The sequence below is a fragment of the Artibeus jamaicensis genome, unplaced genomic scaffold (genome assembly GCF_021234435.1).
Source record: "Artibeus jamaicensis isolate MK-2021 breed Jamaican fruit bat unplaced genomic scaffold, CSHL_Jam_final scaffold_537, whole genome shotgun sequence".
Lineage (NCBI taxonomy): Eukaryota > Metazoa > Chordata > Mammalia > Chiroptera > Phyllostomidae > Artibeus > Artibeus jamaicensis.
In genome coordinates, this window is record NW_026522047.1 from 45385544 (window position 1) to 45402293 (window position 16750).

The 16750-nt window shown below is 52.4% G+C and overlaps 1 protein-coding gene across 2 annotated transcripts in view; it reads left to right on the top strand.

The window, feature by feature from the left end:
* LDLR (low density lipoprotein receptor) overlaps window positions 1-15737 on the top strand; it is a 40338-nt gene extending 24601 nt beyond the window's left edge. For both annotated transcript variants that reach the window (XM_053658383.1, XM_053658384.1), the window contains exons 9-18: window positions 1672-1843; window positions 1927-2151; window positions 3315-3433; window positions 3746-3885; window positions 4908-5049; window positions 5157-5309; window positions 6184-6279; window positions 12171-12248; window positions 13192-13349; window positions 14042-15737. In XM_053658383.1, coding sequence (XP_053514358.1) covers window positions 1672-1843; window positions 1927-2151; window positions 3315-3433; window positions 3746-3885; window positions 4908-5049; window positions 5157-5309; window positions 6184-6279; window positions 12171-12248; window positions 13192-13349; window positions 14042-14077 — 1319 coding nt within the window. In that variant the 3' untranslated portion in view covers window positions 14078-15737. The remainder of the gene's footprint in view (window positions 1-1671; window positions 1844-1926; window positions 2152-3314; window positions 3434-3745; window positions 3886-4907; window positions 5050-5156; window positions 5310-6183; window positions 6280-12170; window positions 12249-13191; window positions 13350-14041) is intronic.
* The last annotated feature ends 1013 nt before the right edge of the window (window positions 15738-16750 follow it).

Sequence of the window (16750 nt, forward strand, 5' to 3'; positions counted from 1 at the left end):
AGGTAAAGGAGCCATGGCAGGAATAGAGGCTGCTAGAAGGCTGCCCTCACGTGCCCGGCTTCCCAGCTGACATAGGTGAACCCCATGGGGGATGGTTTGCAGCCCGCAGGCCCTGCCAGGGACTCCAGGGAGCATGAGGTGGAAACCATGGCCCCAAACAGCTCGCACCTCCTCCAGCTCCTATTGGCTAAAGGGACTTGCACACACCCCCGCCACAAAGCAAATGCATTTCGAAAAGAACAAAACATAATGGCTCATAGTGAAACAAAGCAGTTGAGGTTTTCTCTCTTCTGGGGTTTAGGTTAGGCCTACAGACGTGCACTCGCTCTTCGCATCACCTAAATCAAGGGATCCCGTGTGTTCACAGGCGTCCTTGTCCTGCGGCTCTGCCACCTGGCCCAGGCGGTCCGGTTTCGCCTCACGTTCTGCTCTGGCAGTGGGAATCCAGTGAGGGTCGATTTCGTAGAAATAGTTTAGCGCTTCTGCTGTTTCTCCAAGAGTCTCTTCGGCTTGAATTCCGTCTCCCCTGCTGTCACCCCTTTAGATGTCCTCCCTCCCATCCTCCCCTGATACACCCACCCCCGTACGCGTCCTGGTTCTGGAGCAAACTGGGGGCTGAATTCCTGAAACCCTCCAGGGTTTCAGATTACACTTTCTTTCCAACCTGTAGGGGTCAGTGTCTGCACGTCTGCCACCCCGCTGCCTCTGGGAGGGACATCCCGAGTGAGGCCAGTTGTAGACGTGGTCAGTTTGCACCCGTCGGTGTCATGGTTACAGCTCAGCCTTCAGAGTCGGAGAGACCCAGGTTCAAATCCCGGGTCTGTCACTCGCCAGCTGTGCGACCTCGGGCATGTCACTTTCCCTCTCTGAGCTGCAGTCCCTTTATCTGTAAGAAGGGTTGACCACAGCACCTGCCTTATAGGAGTGTGAGGATCAGTGAGGGAAAACTCAGCAGGAAAAGCACTAAAAAGACTTCCTGCTGCAAGGAACCGCTCTGTACACATTAACCGTTACCACTTCTTCATCCTTCTGTTCTCAAATGTAAAGTGCTGGGCCCCAGCTGTTTGAAACTGCACCTGTGCACCTGTGCGGAGGCCGGCAGACCAGGAGGAGGCTGCCACTGAAAGCGGCCTGGTCCTCTCAGATCCTGAGAGGAGGGCGCGCCCAGCACGCAGGGCTCGACGGGGAAGCACCGAGATGGGCCGGGGAGCCCGGGGGAGTGCGGGGGACTGTGGGCGAGGGACTCCGTCGTGGTTTTCTTGGGCAGTGACAGGTGAGGCAGGGTAGACAGGCTCAGGATTCGCTAGTTTGCATAATTTCAGTGGGCTCTGGTGTGCAGGGACTGTCCCTGGCTGTCCGGTTCCTGACTGCAGGTGACCAGGGCAAGGCTGGAGTGGCCTGGAGTGTGAGGAGGTGTGGGAGGTGGTGGATGTGGCTGCTTAGTTTGCACTTGAGGTGAGCAGGTGCCTGGAGACGGGCCAGGCTGGAGCGGCCGACCCTCCGAGATCTGCGAGGCCCCGGAGTCGGAGCATCAGAACCACGTGGTTAACACACAGGGAGGCCCTTTCCGGCCGCATCCCGGGCGTCCGCTCCAGTTCAGCCAGACCCCGCGGGGCAGCAGACGTGTCAGGGGTCCCTTCGGCCCCCTGAGTGCCCCGAGTGGCTCCACAGGCAGCGTGGCCTACCTCTTTTTCACCAACCGTCACGAGGTGAGGAAGATGACGCTGGACCGCAGCGAGTACACCAGCCTCATCCCGAACCTGAAGAACGTGGTGGCCCTGGACATGGAAGTGGCCAGCAACAGAGTCTACTGGTCCGACTTGTCCCTAAGGAAGATCTTCAGGTGAGCCTCCGCCGAGCCCAGCCCAGCCCCGCGTGAAATAACCGCCCCTGGCAGCGACTCCCTCCTCCCCGCTCTGCCCTCAGCACGCGGATTGACAGAGCGCCCACGCCCTCCTACAACACGGTCATCGGCGAGGACCTCCAGGCCCCCGACGGGCTGGCGGTGGACTGGATCCACGGCAACATATACTGGACCGACTCCGCGCTGGGCACTGTCTCGGTGGCCGACACCGAGGGAGTGAAGAGAAAGACCCTCTTCAAGGAGGAAGGCTCCAAGCCCAGGGCCATTGTGGTGGATCCTGTGCACGGGTGGGTATCCCCCCAGCTGAGGGGCACGGAGAAAATGAAGAACCATTGAGGACTCGTGGCGGGGAGGGGCAAGACTGGTGTCCAAAGTAGGTGAGGCCGGCAGGGGGGTCTTTCCCCACATGGCCTGTGGGGCCATAGGGTCCGTCCCTCTGATGTCTGCTGTGTCCCCTGGGACAGCGCAGACCCTGGAAACTCCTGCCCTGTAGAATAGAGTCCAAAACCAGAAGTCAAAACACTGATTTACACTGGTATTAGAAATTAGAAAATAAAATTCAGATTTAGTCTTTCGTGCCAGGACAGGATTGGAGAAAAGTAAAAATGCACGTGTCCCAAGTTAACCAATGGACAGGCTCCTGGGGGTGAAGGTCCCGGCCACCGTGGGCCGGCCCAGGCAGGTGTCTGTGGGAGCCCGTGGCTGACTCAGCAACTCCGGGCCCGCAGGGACAGGCCCCGGAGGAAATCGTGGCCCCGTGCGTACCTGTCACACCACATCTGCCACCATGGCATGTCACGTGCAGAATTTCACAGTTCCGGAGGGGCGGTGCCATCCCCAGGGGAGTGGGCAGCCGTGACCAGAGGAAAAGGGGGCACGTGGCTGTGGGCGCGACTCAGGGCAGCCCCTGTGGCGGGGGCAGGGCGGGCCAGCCCGCGCCCCCAGCTGGGTCTCGACTTCTTTAATCACTCTTCAGCACGTGAAAATGTAGTTTCACCCCCCTTTTGGTTCTACCGCTTACAAAGTGGCCCTGCTTCATTGCGGTTGGTCATCTGGAACCAGGCCTTCACTATCTCTGAGGTATGCCTATATACAAATACATATATTTGAAAAGCAAAAAAATAAAATTTAAAATTTAAAAAAATTATTTATTTGTTTTTAGAGACAGGGGACGGGAAGAAGGAAGAGTGGGAGAGGAACATCCATGTGTGGTTGACTCTCACATGTCCCCTATTGGGGATCTGGCCTGCAACCCAGGCACGTGCCCTGACCGGGAACACCAGCCAGGGCTCCCTCTGTTCTCAAAGGTTCTAAAATCCTGCCAGGTCTCATGAGGTCGGGGAGCAGAGGAACTGACGTGGGGTCTCCGGGGCCTGGTTCTGCTCTCCAGCATTGGCAGGAGACCGCCCCGCTGACGCCCGCACGTCTGTCCTCACCACTTTCTCTCCAGCTTCATGTACTGGACGGACTGGGGGACTCCTGCCAAGATCAAGAAGGGGGGCCTGAATGGCGTGGACATTCACTCGCTGGTAACAGAGAACATCCAGTGGCCCAATGGCATCGCCCTCGGTATGTTCGAGGCACTATGGTCCCTAGGGGTCAAGCAGAGCCTAGAGGAGAGAGAGAGCGGCCAGGCCACCCCTAAACACAACCATGCAGCTCCCGAGGTTTTTACAGCCTGCAGCTCAGCCCAGCACCCAGTCCCACGCCCCCCCCCCGCCCCCCAGGATTCCGTTCAGGCGCACACATGGGGATGTGGCCAGAGCTGCTTTTCTGGGCGCATCTCTGCTGGGTCCTTTGGGGGCTCCTTTCTGCAGCGGAGCGCCCATGCCCAGGACCAGCATCCGCATGTGGCCTCTCCTTGTCCACCTGTGGTTCTAGATCTTTCCAGTGGCCGCCTCTACTGGGTCGACTCCAAGCTCCACTCCATCTCCAGCATCGATGTCAATGGGGGAAACCGGAAAACCATTTTGGAGGACAAGAGGAAGCTGGCACACCCCTTCTCCTTGGCCATCTTTGAGGTGAGGGCTGGGAGCACAGAGCAGCCGCTGTGGGGCCTGCGGGAATTCGAGGCCGAGGGCCGCTGACTGCGCACCACCCCTAGACGAGGCAGGAGCGTGCACAGGCCACACGCTCCACCTGGTTCCTTCAAGCCAAGACGCAGAGAATTGCCTGTGACTGAAGAAGTCTCAGACCTGCAGTTATCTCTGTTTCATTCTCGCCAAAACAGTCTTAAAGGTCTAAAGCAGCAGTTCTCAAGTAGAGGCCATCTTGCCATCCAGGGGACATCTGGAAATGCCTGGAGACTTTCACTGTCCGCCTTGTGTGTGTGGTGGGGTTACCAGCTGCATCTACAGGGTGAAGGTCAGGGCCGCCGCTGAACAGCATACGCATGGGGGCTCCCACTGAGGGTCATCTGGCACCAAATAGCACCCCGGTGGGGGAATTCTGCTCTAAAGAAATGTTGTTTTATATTGGTTCACCCACGTTCCAGCAGCCTAACTCACAAGGACCTAGAGGTGAAAGAAACTGTGGTGTCTGTGAAGGACGAACGGATGAACCAAACGTGCCATATCCATGCAGTGGGGTGCTTTTACAAGGAAGGACACTGACTCCTGCTGCATGAGTGAAGCTGAGGACATTACGCTGAGTGAAATAAGCCAGGCGCAAAAGGACAGACACTGTGATTCTACTTACATGAGGTCCCTAGAGGAGTGAAATCCACAGAGGCGGGAAGATGGGTGGGAGCGGGGGCTAGGGGAGGGGCCTGGGGAGTGAGTGTCGGTGGGGAAGGTGAGAAGATTCTGGGGGCGGATGGTGGCCGTGGCTGCGCAGCAGTGTGAGTGGACTTAATGCCATGGAACTGGACACAGATTATTGAGATGTTGCATTTTTAAGTATCTTACCACGACTAAAAAGTTTTGAAGAAACAAGAAATGATGCTACGACCTACAACGGCTTCTTTCCCGAGAACCGCAGTGATTCAGGGGTTGCGAAGACCAGTGGTTAATGGGCTCTGTCGTCTTCCTCAATGCCCATGTAGGATAAAGTCTTTTGGACAGACGTCATCAACGAAGCTATTTTCAGTGCCAACCGCCTCACGGGGTCTGACATCAATCTGATGGCAGGAAACCTGTTGTCCCCAGAAGACATCGTGCTTTTCCACAACCTCACACAGCCTAGAGGTAAAGGTGGGGTGGTCGCCCTCCCTCAGTTCCCTGATGGAGCGCTGGAATTTTCTAGAACTTTCTGACCTCGTTCTTACCCTGACTCCCCACCTTTTCCTCTTCAGGGGTGAACTGGTGTGAGAAGACCACCCTCCCCAACGGTGGCTGCCAGTTCCTGTGTCTCCCAGCCCCCCAGATCAACCTCCACTCACCCAGGTTCACCTGCGCCTGCCCGGACGGCACGCTGCTGGCCAAGGACGGGAGGAGCTGCCTCACAGGTGGGGGTGCCGGCCTGCCGCACACGTGTCCCGCTTCCCCGCAGAGGGTCAGTCCCGCAGGCCTTCTTGCGCCTCCCTCTGCCCGTCTGTCCAATGGGAGAGCGAGGCCCCAGGAGACGGCTGCAGGGACTCCTCGCCGGGACAACCATGGCCTGCCTTTCTGGAAGGCTGGGCGTATCACCACTGTGCTGGGCAGGTAGATAGACTCAGTTTACCGGCGATGTCTGCGCCACTCTGTCCCAGCTCCCTGGGGAGGTGACTGGTTTTAGACACAGATGTCACGTGAGGAATGGCCCTTTTCTATTCTTTTTTAAAGTGGCTAAAATAATTGATTTTATTTCAAATATTAATATTTTTCTTATGACGTTTGGTATGTCCATTCTTGCATCTTTTAAGAGTCCGAGTTAATGAGGAAGTTTACCCATCAGCTTAATATACCTTAGTTTTCCCCAACGATCAGAGGTTGGGTTATTTTGAGGAAGGGAGAAGTTTCTGTCTTAAATTTAATTTTTTATTTTTAGAGAGAGGGGAAGCAAGGGTGAGAGGGAGAGAGACACTGATCAGTTACCTCTCACTCGCCTCCAACCAGGACTGGCCTTCAACCCAGTAATGTGCCCTGACTGGGAATTGAACCAGTGACCTTTAGGTTTGCGGGACACCACCCAACTCACTGAGCCACAACTTGCAGGGTGGGAAATCTCTTATATTTAGAAATTTGTGAAAACACTGTGGACTTTAATATGTGATTCTGAGCCTTCATTTGAAAAAATGTTTCTTTTTGCTACAGCCATAAATATTTTTGTACCTTGGTTTCAGTTTGAAACCTTGTTTCTTGCTACTTTCTCTTTTTAAGATTTTGTTTATTTATCTTCAGAGAGGAGAAGGGAAGGAGAAAGAGAGGGAGAGAAACAGCAATGTGTGGTGGTTGCCTCTCCCACGCCCCCTGCTGGGGACCTGACCCATAACCCAGGCAAGTGCTCTGACTGGGAATCAAACCGGTGACCCTTTAGTTTGCAGGCTGGCGCTCAATCCACTGAGCCACACAAGCCAGGGCTGTTTCTTACTACTTTTAATCTTATCCTTTCAACTCCTATGAAAGTATTTTGTTATTGTGTGATTGGTTGTTTCATTTTATTTCTCTTTTTCTGCATATCTTGATTATTTTTTTATTACCTTACATTCAATTTATTTTAAAATTATAAAACTTTCACAGAAAAATTGGGGTACATTTTGCTCAAAGTTGTTTTTCCAGTCCTGGACCAGACCTGCCAGTCACCTCTGTGGAGGAAGAAGGTGTCAAGTGCCTCCCTCAGGTGAAAGCTTGCGCCCCTGAGAACGACAGACAGCGCCCTGTTCTTAAGAAACTTCTTGCTTGAAACCGATGATCTTTCCCTAGATCCTTAGATTCCCCAAAGAGTAAAATTTCATTGAAAGAGAGAGGAAGGGGATGGGGAGAGAGACATCGATTTGTTGTTACAATTATTTATGCATGCATTGGTTGATTCTTGAATGGGGATTGAACCAGCAACCCCGGCATAGTAGCACAATACTCCAACCGACTGCGCTACCTGGCCCCGGGCACGCGTGCTCTTTCAGCACTTATCAGTCCGGTGTTAGTGCTAACAGTTGCTCCTTCTCGTCCTTAACAGGCAGTGTGGAAGAGTCTGCCACCTTCCTTTCTGTCTCCTTTTTTTCTTCTTTCTGCACAGGTGGGGTCATTCATCTCATTTTCATGGTATTGTTCTTCTTCATTATATTCACTGTTTTGCCCTTACACCCAGAAACTTTCTTTTTTTTTCTAATTTATTTTTTATTGATTATGCTGTTACAGTTGTTCTATTCCCCCCCTTCATTCTCCTCCACCCTACCTCCCTGTCCCCACCATTACCCCCCCTTTAGTTTACGACCATGTGTCTCAAGTTCTTTAGATTCTATATTTCCCATACTATTCTTGCCCCCCCATCTATTTTCTATCTACTGTCTATGCTACTTATTTTCTGTACTTTCTCCCCCCTTCTCCTCCTCCCACTCCCCTGTTGCTAACCCTCCTTGAGATCTTCATTTCTGTTTCCACTCCTGATCTAGCTGTCCTTTTAGTTTGCTTTTGTTTTAGGTGTGGTTGTTAATAACTGTGAGTTTGCTCTCCTTTCACTGTTCATATTTTTAAACTTCTTTTTCTTAGATAAGTCCTTTTAACATTTCATATAATAAGGGCTTGGTGATGATGAACTGCTTGAATTTGATCCTATCTGAGAAGCACTTTATCTGTCCTTCCATTCTAAATGAGATAGAGCAATCTTGGTTGTAGGTCTTTGGATTTCATGACTTGGAATACTTCTTTCCAGCCCCTTCTTGCCTGTAAGGTCTCTTTGGAGAAATCCGCTGACAGTCTGATGGGAACTCCTTTGTAGGTGACTGTCCCCTTATCTCTTGCTGCTTCTAGGATTCTCTCCTTCATTTTAATCTTGGCTAATGTAATGATGATGTGCCTTGGTGTGTTTCTTCTTGGGTCCAACTTCTTTGAGACTCTCTGAGCTTCCTGGATTTCCTGAAAGGCTGTTCCTTTCCCCCTTCTGGTACCCCTATAATTCGGATGTTGGAGCGTTTAAAGATGTCCTGGAGGTTCCTAAGACTCTCCTCATTTTTTTGAATTCTTGCTTCTTCACTCTTTTCTGTTTGGCCATTATTTGCTTTCTTCTGGTCCACTCCATTGATTTGAGTCCCAGTTTCCTTTTCATCATTATTGGTTTCCTGTGCAATTCCATTCATTTCAATTAGTTTCACCTTCATATGTTTGTCTAATTTGTGGCTATAATCAATCAGTTCTGTGAGGATCCTGATCACCAGTGTTTTAAACTATGCGTCTGAGAGTTTTGGTATTTCTTCATCGCTTAGATTTATAGGCTCCGGGGCTTTGAGATCTTCTTGAGCCATTTTTGGTCTGTTCGTGCCCTTTAAGTGTGAGGAGTGGAGCCTTGGACTTCCAGGTCGCTGGGTTGTGACACTGTATGTGGGGGCGTGGTCAGAGCGGGGGAAATGGCGGCCCCCTCTGCTGTTTCTCACAGCTGGGTGAAGAGCAGAGCCTTAGGTGGTTCACCGGGGCAGGGCCACTTAGGTCGCTGGATTATGACGATGCATGTGGAGGCGGGGTTAGAGCAGGGAAATGGCGGCACCCTCCGCTGCTGGGGCTGCTGGCTCTTGTCCAATCGCCCACTCCCTCGCTTGTCTAACCACACACGAATGCGCGACCACAGTCAACCCGCAGCTCTGCTCCCTCGCTGTTTCCCTGTGATTGCTCGCTGAGTTGCCCACCAGGTCCAACCCTGCGCCTGGATTCCGCGCACCTGAGTCCGTCTGACCGAGTTTTCCTGTGCTACTCCGCTCTGCCAGGTGCTGATTTCGCTCCTCTTACCGGTCAGGCTGAAGAATTTGTTGTTATCAGACTTCTGAAAAGTTCAATTTTCTGTGTTCTGGCTGTGTTTTCTGTTGCTATTATTTAGTTGTCTCTAAACTTGGTTGTGTGAGGAAGCACAGCGTCTCCACCTATGCCTCCATCTTGGCAGAAGTCACCAGAAACTTTCAAAAAACAAAACTAAAAAGATCTTCCGGTTAGACTCAAGACTTATTGGCCATGGTTCTATGGGGTACCTCTCCTCACCTGGTGCCAAGCAGCCGACTTAGAACTGGTGCGGATCGAGGGAATCCGACTGTTTAATTCAAACAAAGCATGGAGCAGGCCCACCCACAGGGGTGGGGGCAGTTTATGCAGGGTATTCACCTCGAGGTCTCTCCTAAGGTTGAAGTCAAGCTGTCAGCCAGGGCTGCAGCCATTTGAAGGTTTGACTGGGGCTGGAATATCTGCTTCTAGGATTGCTCACTCACATGGCCGCTGGTAGCAGGGCTCAGCTTCCTGCTGGGTGCTGGCAGGTCTCAGTTTTCCACTGCCTGGGCCTATCCACAGGCTGCTTGAATGGATTCCCAAGGCTACACTCCTAAGGAGTGACTTGGTGTCATGTGCCAGATGCTGTGATTCCCTCTCCCCCAAAGTTGGTATGTTGAAAGTATATTGTTGAAATATAATCTGCCCTTTTCAGTTCTTCTCAACCTCGGAGAAAGTCTCGATTTGGAGCCAGAGTGTTCATAACACTGCAAATCACCCTTTTTGAAAGTAGATATTGGTGGGTTTGTATGTTCACCGCTTTTGTTTTCAGTGACTTGTCGACAGCCGTGGGCACTCACAGCACATGTCGTCGTCAGCAGTGCAGTGCTCTCAGAGTGCTCCACTCTCAGAGTGCTCCTCGGGCCATAGGGCATCGGGAAGTGTTGATTCTTTCAGACACTGACTCTGCGATGACCACCCGAGGACCTGCCATGGCTGGCTCAACTGTGGCCACCCTGGCCCCGGCTCATCCTGATGAGCATCTAGATTGGCTCCTTGGGAGGCCAGAGCATCTAGATGAAGAGCTAGAGTGGAGTTAGTTCTGGCTGACTCTCTCTGACATGGCCGGTGTCTCTCTGAAGCCTGTTTCCCTACCTATAAAACGAGGCTAGTAACAGTGCCCCCCCCCCCCCTCAATAGTGGGCATCGCAAGGGCTAATTCGTTTAAAGAGCCAGAACACATGATGGCTGCTGATCCCAGAGTCTGCCAGGCCCAGGGGCCCAGGAGCGCGAAATGTTACCCAGGCCATTCATTGCCCTGCTTTCAGGGCTGTGTGTTCCCCAGCCGGGCCAGGACTAGGGTGAGGCAGGTAAGGTACTCCGAAGGACAACATCTGAGGGGGCACCAGAAACCCAGGACTCAGGCTTTGGCTGGTGTGGCTCAGTGGATTGAGTGCCGGTCTGCAAACCAGTGGGTTGCCAGTTCAACTCCCAGTAAGGGCACATGCCTGTGAACCGGGTACCCAACAGTGAGCACACAAGAGGCAACCATACTTTCTTTCCCTCCCTTCCTGTCTTTCTAAAAATGAATAAATACAATCTTTAAAAAAAAAGAAAAGAAGCCCAGGACTCAAATAACACTTTAATCTTTTTTAAAATTTCATTAAGATTTTATTTATTTATTTTTAGAGAGGGGAAGGGAGAGGGAAAGAGGAAGAGAAACAATTTTTGAGAGAAATATTGATCATCTGTCTCTCACACATGCCCCAACCAGGGACAGGGTCCACAACCCAAGCGTGTGCCCTGATTGGGAATCGAACCAACAACCCCTTGCTTTTCAGGACGTCGTCACCCAACCGACTGAGACACACCTGTCAGGGCTAATCTGATATTTTTTAAAAATCAAATCGCGCCCTGGCTGGTGTAACTCAGTGGATTGAGCACTGGCCTGTGAAGCAAAGGGTCGCCAGTTCGATTCCGAGTCAGAGCACATGACTGGGTTGCAGGCCAGTTCCCAGCAAGGGACGCGTTGATGTTTCTCTCCCACTCTTTCTCCTTCCCTTCCCCCTCTCTAAAAATAAATAAATCGCCAAACTATAGCCTGTGGGGCCAACCACTTGATCCTGTAAATAAAGTTTGATTGGGACCAGGGTCATAGTAAGGCAGAATCATTCAAACATAGTGTCAGAGCCAGCTAAAAATCTGGGTATTTTTTTATTATAGTATTGGAATTAATTTTGACTTTTACGTATAACATTTTAAAATGGTACTGAATTATTGAGTTTTGGTGGGAGGTACCTTTAAGTTTTGTGCATGAGTCCATTGTCTCATTCTCCTCACCTTAACATGGCCTCAAGGTCATGAACTCCTTGGAGGTGGTCAGACCTGGACTGAGTGAAATTGACCAAAGACCCACCATTCATATTTTTGTCCACCAGAGGGTGCCCAACCTGGTTTTTGAGCAGCTTGGAAATAGATCTCATGGACTTTTCCGGCCAGAAAAAAAAAATGTCACATCAGCACGTTTCAGACATTTTTTTTCCCCTGCAGAGTAGCTGAAGCCTTTGTTCAACCATAAACGAAATTAGAACAGGAACTGCTGTTCTTATGGGACGCCTGGAACCCTCCTCTCTTGGACAGGGGGTAGGGAAGGGCACTGCTCATCAAAACCATTTCACAGACAGGCCCATCCAGGGCCCTGGAATTTGGCAAAGGAGCCCTTTTAAGGGAAAAACTCCTCCAAAATTCTGCTGCTGCCCTAAATCATTGTTGTTACAAGGTTTGTTAAATATGCACAAATGTGATATTGGATATAAACTTTATATATACAAGTGCAACAGCTGGTAGAATTAAAACCTCAGTGAACTGGAATATAATCATGACGGTAATCATGGCTCACGGATGTGGCTTGTTCAGTCCTCCTGGCACATTCGCCTCTTCAGAGACCCTTCCTTGTTCCTCTGCATGGAGCCCTTTTGTGGTCTGGCCCAGGTGCATCTGTGTGATTAGTGGTTGTGTAATGAAATCTTCCCTCACCCCAATATTTTTATTAGCTGGGGACAGTGGACACAGGACTATGGAGTTTGATGCGGTCCTACCTGTGCTCTGGAACTGGCGAACCCCCTGGCTCATTGCCATCCAGTGCCCAGCTGAGCTAAAAAATTTCACCAGCGACCGCTGGAATGTGACTACAGGGTTTCACCTTGGAGACCAGTGGTCCTTCCCCCTGTAGCTCAATGCTGAGCTGACGAACCCTCTTAATACCACACTGCATCCCATAATTCCGACTGCTACCGAATAGGCCCCGTGGCGCAAGCCGGCAGGGCGCCCCTCAGGCTGGGAGATGCTCCAAGTTCCTCTGCACTTTCAAGGGCAATGAGTCATGTCAGGTGTTTTCCTTCGGGTGAGTCATCACACACCTGCTGTGCTCCCGTGGCCCTGACTGCAGATCTGAGCCCCACTTTCTCCCTTCTCCCCTGCAGCCTGGGATGACACTATTCACGAAGGGGACCAGGAGAGGCCCAGGAGCGTGGGTGTGCTGTACATTGTCCTCCCCATCGGTAAGCCCACTGGTCGGCCTCCCTCGGTTCCCTGACCTCCCCGCTTAGCCAGCTTTTCTCCCAGGAATGGGGTGTCCCGACCGTCTGTCCTATTCATCATTACACTCCCCTGTCTAGTTTCATTTATTTAACAAACCTCGTTGAGCGCCAGCTGTGGGCATGCTTCTGGGCATGGAGGACACAGCTGTGAAAGAAATAAACAGTCTGGCCCCTGGGAGCTGACAGTGGACAAAAAGAGACAGCTGATGTGTCAGATGGGGAGGTGGGTCCAGAGTCCCAGGGGCGCGGTGATGGATGCTGTAGGGAAGGCCTCCCTGACACCTGGGGGAGGCGAGGCCAGTGGTTCCCTTGCTGGGGCAAGTGTGGAGAGCTCCTCTTTCCCTTCCTCAGCCTGTCAATCATAGCTTGGTGAGCATCACGCCCATTTTCCCTTTTCTGAGGAAGTAAGTCCTCTTGAAGTGTCCCTTCAACACCCAGCCTGCTCACAGATACCCGTATTTTGGTGCCAACAGTCTCTGACTGTGGGTTGACAGATGTGGCAAGTGGGACCCTCTCCACCCTGGTGGCACCAAGGGTGGCACCTGCCCTTCTTCCCAGCGGAGGCCAAGTCTCTTCACCCTCTGAGCACCGGCCAGACTGTTTTACGCAGCCGGGCTGGGTAAGCCCTTGGCCGTGTCCTGGATTATCTAAAAATGCAGTAGCCCCGCGTGCGGGTAACCCAAGGAGAAGCCCAGGAGGACCCACCGCGGTCGAGCGTTTCTGCGGGGAAGCGGTCACAGTGGTCTTCAAGGGAGAGGCTGGCTGTGCTCCTAATTTTTTTTCTACAAAGAACAAGTATTCCTTTAAATCAAAACAAAACCATTAATGGAATAAAAAGGCTGGAGAGTTTGGGCACCAGGCAGGGCACGGGACAGGGAGTGACACCAGGCTGCCTGTCCCACAGTGCTGCTTGCCCTCCTGTGCTCCGGCACCTTCCTCCTGTGGAAGAACTGGCGACTGAAGAGCATCAACAGCATCAACTTTGACAACCCTGTGTACCAGAAGACCACGGAGGACGAGGTCCGCATCTGCCACAGCCAGGACGGCTACACCTACCCCTCGGTGAGTGCCTCACCCAGCCGGGGGCCACAGCTTCCCTGTGAGGGTGTAAGATCCTCCGAAGCCATCCTCGTGCTTGGGGAGCAGGGAGCATGGGTGAGGAGCGACCATAAGTCATGGCAGGGAACAGAAGAAAGCCACCGGGGGCTGGGAGAGGGGGAGGCAATTTTAGATAAGGTGGGCAGCTTCCCTAAGCAGGATGATGTGGTGTGCAAAGGGCCTGAGGCTGGGCCATGCCTGGTGTGTTTGAGCAGGGTGGCCACACAGTGGCCAGTGTAGCAGGAGCGGGGAGAGGGGGAAAGAGGGAGGAGACAAGGGCAGTGAGTGTGCCTGGCAGATGGAACAGAACTTTGTGGGCCGTGGGGACGACTAGGGCTTTGCTCAGAGTGAGGTGGGAGCCATGAAAGGCTTTGGGAGGAGAAGAGACTTGGCCTGCCTTGTGTTCACACGCTCCCCGTGGTGGCCACTGGGGAAGGACCCACTAGGGAAGGGCGAGGGCAAAAATCTGACTAGGGTGCTCACACACGCCCTCTGGAGGCCGTGGGGGCAACAGACTGGGGCCGAGGTCAGGGGCCAGAAGACCAGGGCGGAAGTGACTCTGCTGGTCCAGGCCGGTGATGAGGAGCAGGTGGCCTCTGGCCATGTTTACTGGATGCTGGACTAATTATTTCCGGTGTTTATCGTTTCATTGACAGAGACAGATGGTCAGGATGGAGGATGACATAGCATGAACTGCTGCCTTGAGTCCTGTCCCTCCCCAGAACCTGCTGCTGGTCAAGGGCAGGAAGAACACTTTCTCCCCAAACCCTTGACCTTCCCAAAACCCTTCTTCAGACCCCGACACCCTCCTGTTCCATTCACAGAAAGAAGTGGCCCAAAAGCACTGCTGGCGGCTGTAGCTCGACACCGGCATCCATGGGCCTGTCTGCCAGAGCTTGTTTTATATATTTATTCATCTGGAAGGCAGGCGGCAGTGCACATGGAATGGGTTTTGAGATTTTTTTTCTTGACCTTCTCTCCTCGACTGTCTCCTCACCTGAGGCACTGGTGGACAGAGGGACACCAAGCTGGAGAAAGCAAGTGGCTTTGAACACCGAAGCGCAGGTGCAGCCCCAGGGTCCCAGGCAGCTGCTGCACCCCTGACCTCAGGAGTAAATGTGTTTACCTCTGCCTTGCAGGCCTCGATGGACACCAGAGTAAGCTTTTGCCCTGCCACTGCAGATCAGGATGAAATCAGTGTTTTCTAATAAGCCAGTAGGTGCCCTCCCCTTAAGCCGGGAAAGGGACTCTGGCATTGGTGTTGACATGGCCAAATCCAGTGCACCAGGGCAGCCCACTGAGCCCTTGCTCATTCACCGAAACCTCAATAGTTATCCAGGGAAAGCCTGAGCCGCCCACTGCCCTTAACATTTATTAAGTGCCTGAGACGTCCAGGTACCTTGTGTGTGAAGTAAGTGGCCTCCAGCCTCTAGCAGCGTCCTTCAGCCCCCGGGGCAGCGTCTGGAGCCCAGCCTCGTGCCCATCGCCGCCTCCTCCAGGTGCCCTTGCACTTTTCCAGTTCAGGCTTGTACATTCTGTAACATCTACATTCCTTGCTATTTTGCACTGTTTCCTGTTCTGGCCGGGGTGGGCTCCTAGGCCAGAGAGGGCCTGGGGATGGGGAGGGGAGGAGGTGCTGTCTCAGGGCCTTTCTCCCAGGCTTCCGAAGCCCAAACTGTGACTATCTGGCTAGTGCTTCCACTTCTAGGCACAAGCCCCTGAGCATTCAATCTCCTCAACAGGTAGCTGTCACGATGGGTGTCTGTCTGACACGTGCATGGTGTTTCTGCCTTAAGACATCCCCTAGGCTCGGTCATTGTATGGGACTTAGGAAACAAGAATGCCTTCTGAAGTTGTCACACGTCGTATTTACAACAGGAGACTGTGGGAGGAGGCTCCCGTGACGCCCGTGCCCCTTGTGCACTACACGCCCACGGAGCCTGTGCCCCGCCATAGGGGGCTGTGGAAGGAGTTCCTCTTTCTGAAGCCTGTAAATAAATCCCTGGATGTATGAGTGGGGCATTTTATGTTTGCACTTTGTATGTTTGCCCAGACATTTATCATTCATCTATATGAAAACCAGATCTATTTATTTTCGCAAACCCTGGGTGCTGCATTTGTGTGGGGGCCCCCGAGGGGGTCTGCACTGGGGGTGACCATCTGAGAGGCCTCGTCTTTCTGGACAGGTGACTTGTGCGGCCTCTTCAAGCGCGCCCTGTCCATGTTGCCTATGTGGGCTGCTTTGGGAAGGTTGGCTGTTGATTTTAAAACACTGTATACAATGTTTTTATAGTCTGAATGTCTTCCTTGCACTGATTAAATTTCTTAAATGAACCATTTGGCTAAACCTGACACACGTTTGTCTTCTGTTCCCTCAGTTCCTCCGTGTGTTAATGCGCTCACCTCAGCGGGAGAAGGGTCTGGAGAGGCCGCTTTTCCCCAGGCTCAGGGCGGGCTGCAGGCGGGGGTGACGCCGTGCTCGGCTGGGGAGCAACTCCGCTGGGTGCTTCCCCGAGCTGGGGTTTTGCTGTATCTCCTGCTGGTCCATTCGATCAGCATTTTGGGGGCACCTATTGTGTGCCAGGCCCTGTTCTAAGCATGCAGGACACTGCAGTGAGTAAAAAACTATACAGCGATTCAGGATATGGGCCCTCAAGGACATGACATTTTAGAAGGGGAAAGAAATAAAATGACTATATTTTATAAAAATGTTAAACAGAACAATGAGAAAAATACCTGGCAGGCAGGGTTCTCTAAGGTGACATTTGAGCTGAGTCCAACAGAGTGAGGACCAGCCGTGTGAGGATCCGTGGGGAGGAGGAGTCCCTGGGGTGGGACATACGTGCAAGGCCCCACAGAACGTGCTGTTTCCGGGGGCCATGTCCCTTCAAAACTGGGTCTAAGAGTGGGTGGTGTGAGGTCCTCTAAAAAGACAAAGGATAAAAATGTGACTCCATTCACCGCTGAGGTATATAAAATCAAGATTTCACAACACAGATCCAAATAATAAGTTTGGCAAATGTGACTAGAGTCCGCATGGCAGTACTGGGTTAGAGCCTGGGATGTCTGGTATGCATGCTATGGTCCGTCTCAGCACTCGACACCCCCACTCTCTTGTGCGCCCCAGCTTTACCTAAGCCAGGGCCTGTGGGCATTTCAGACCCCTGCCCAGGAGCACGGCAGTCAAACCACACATAGTCCTGGTGTATCAACCGGGTACACTCAGCCCACGGCAGGTCTTTGGACAGAAAGAACTTAACCCAGAGACCTGAGCATGAAATGCAAACAGGGCAGACTGTGAGATGTCACCTCACACCCATTAAGATGACTGTTGCAAAAAAAGATAACAAGCATTGGCAAGGCCA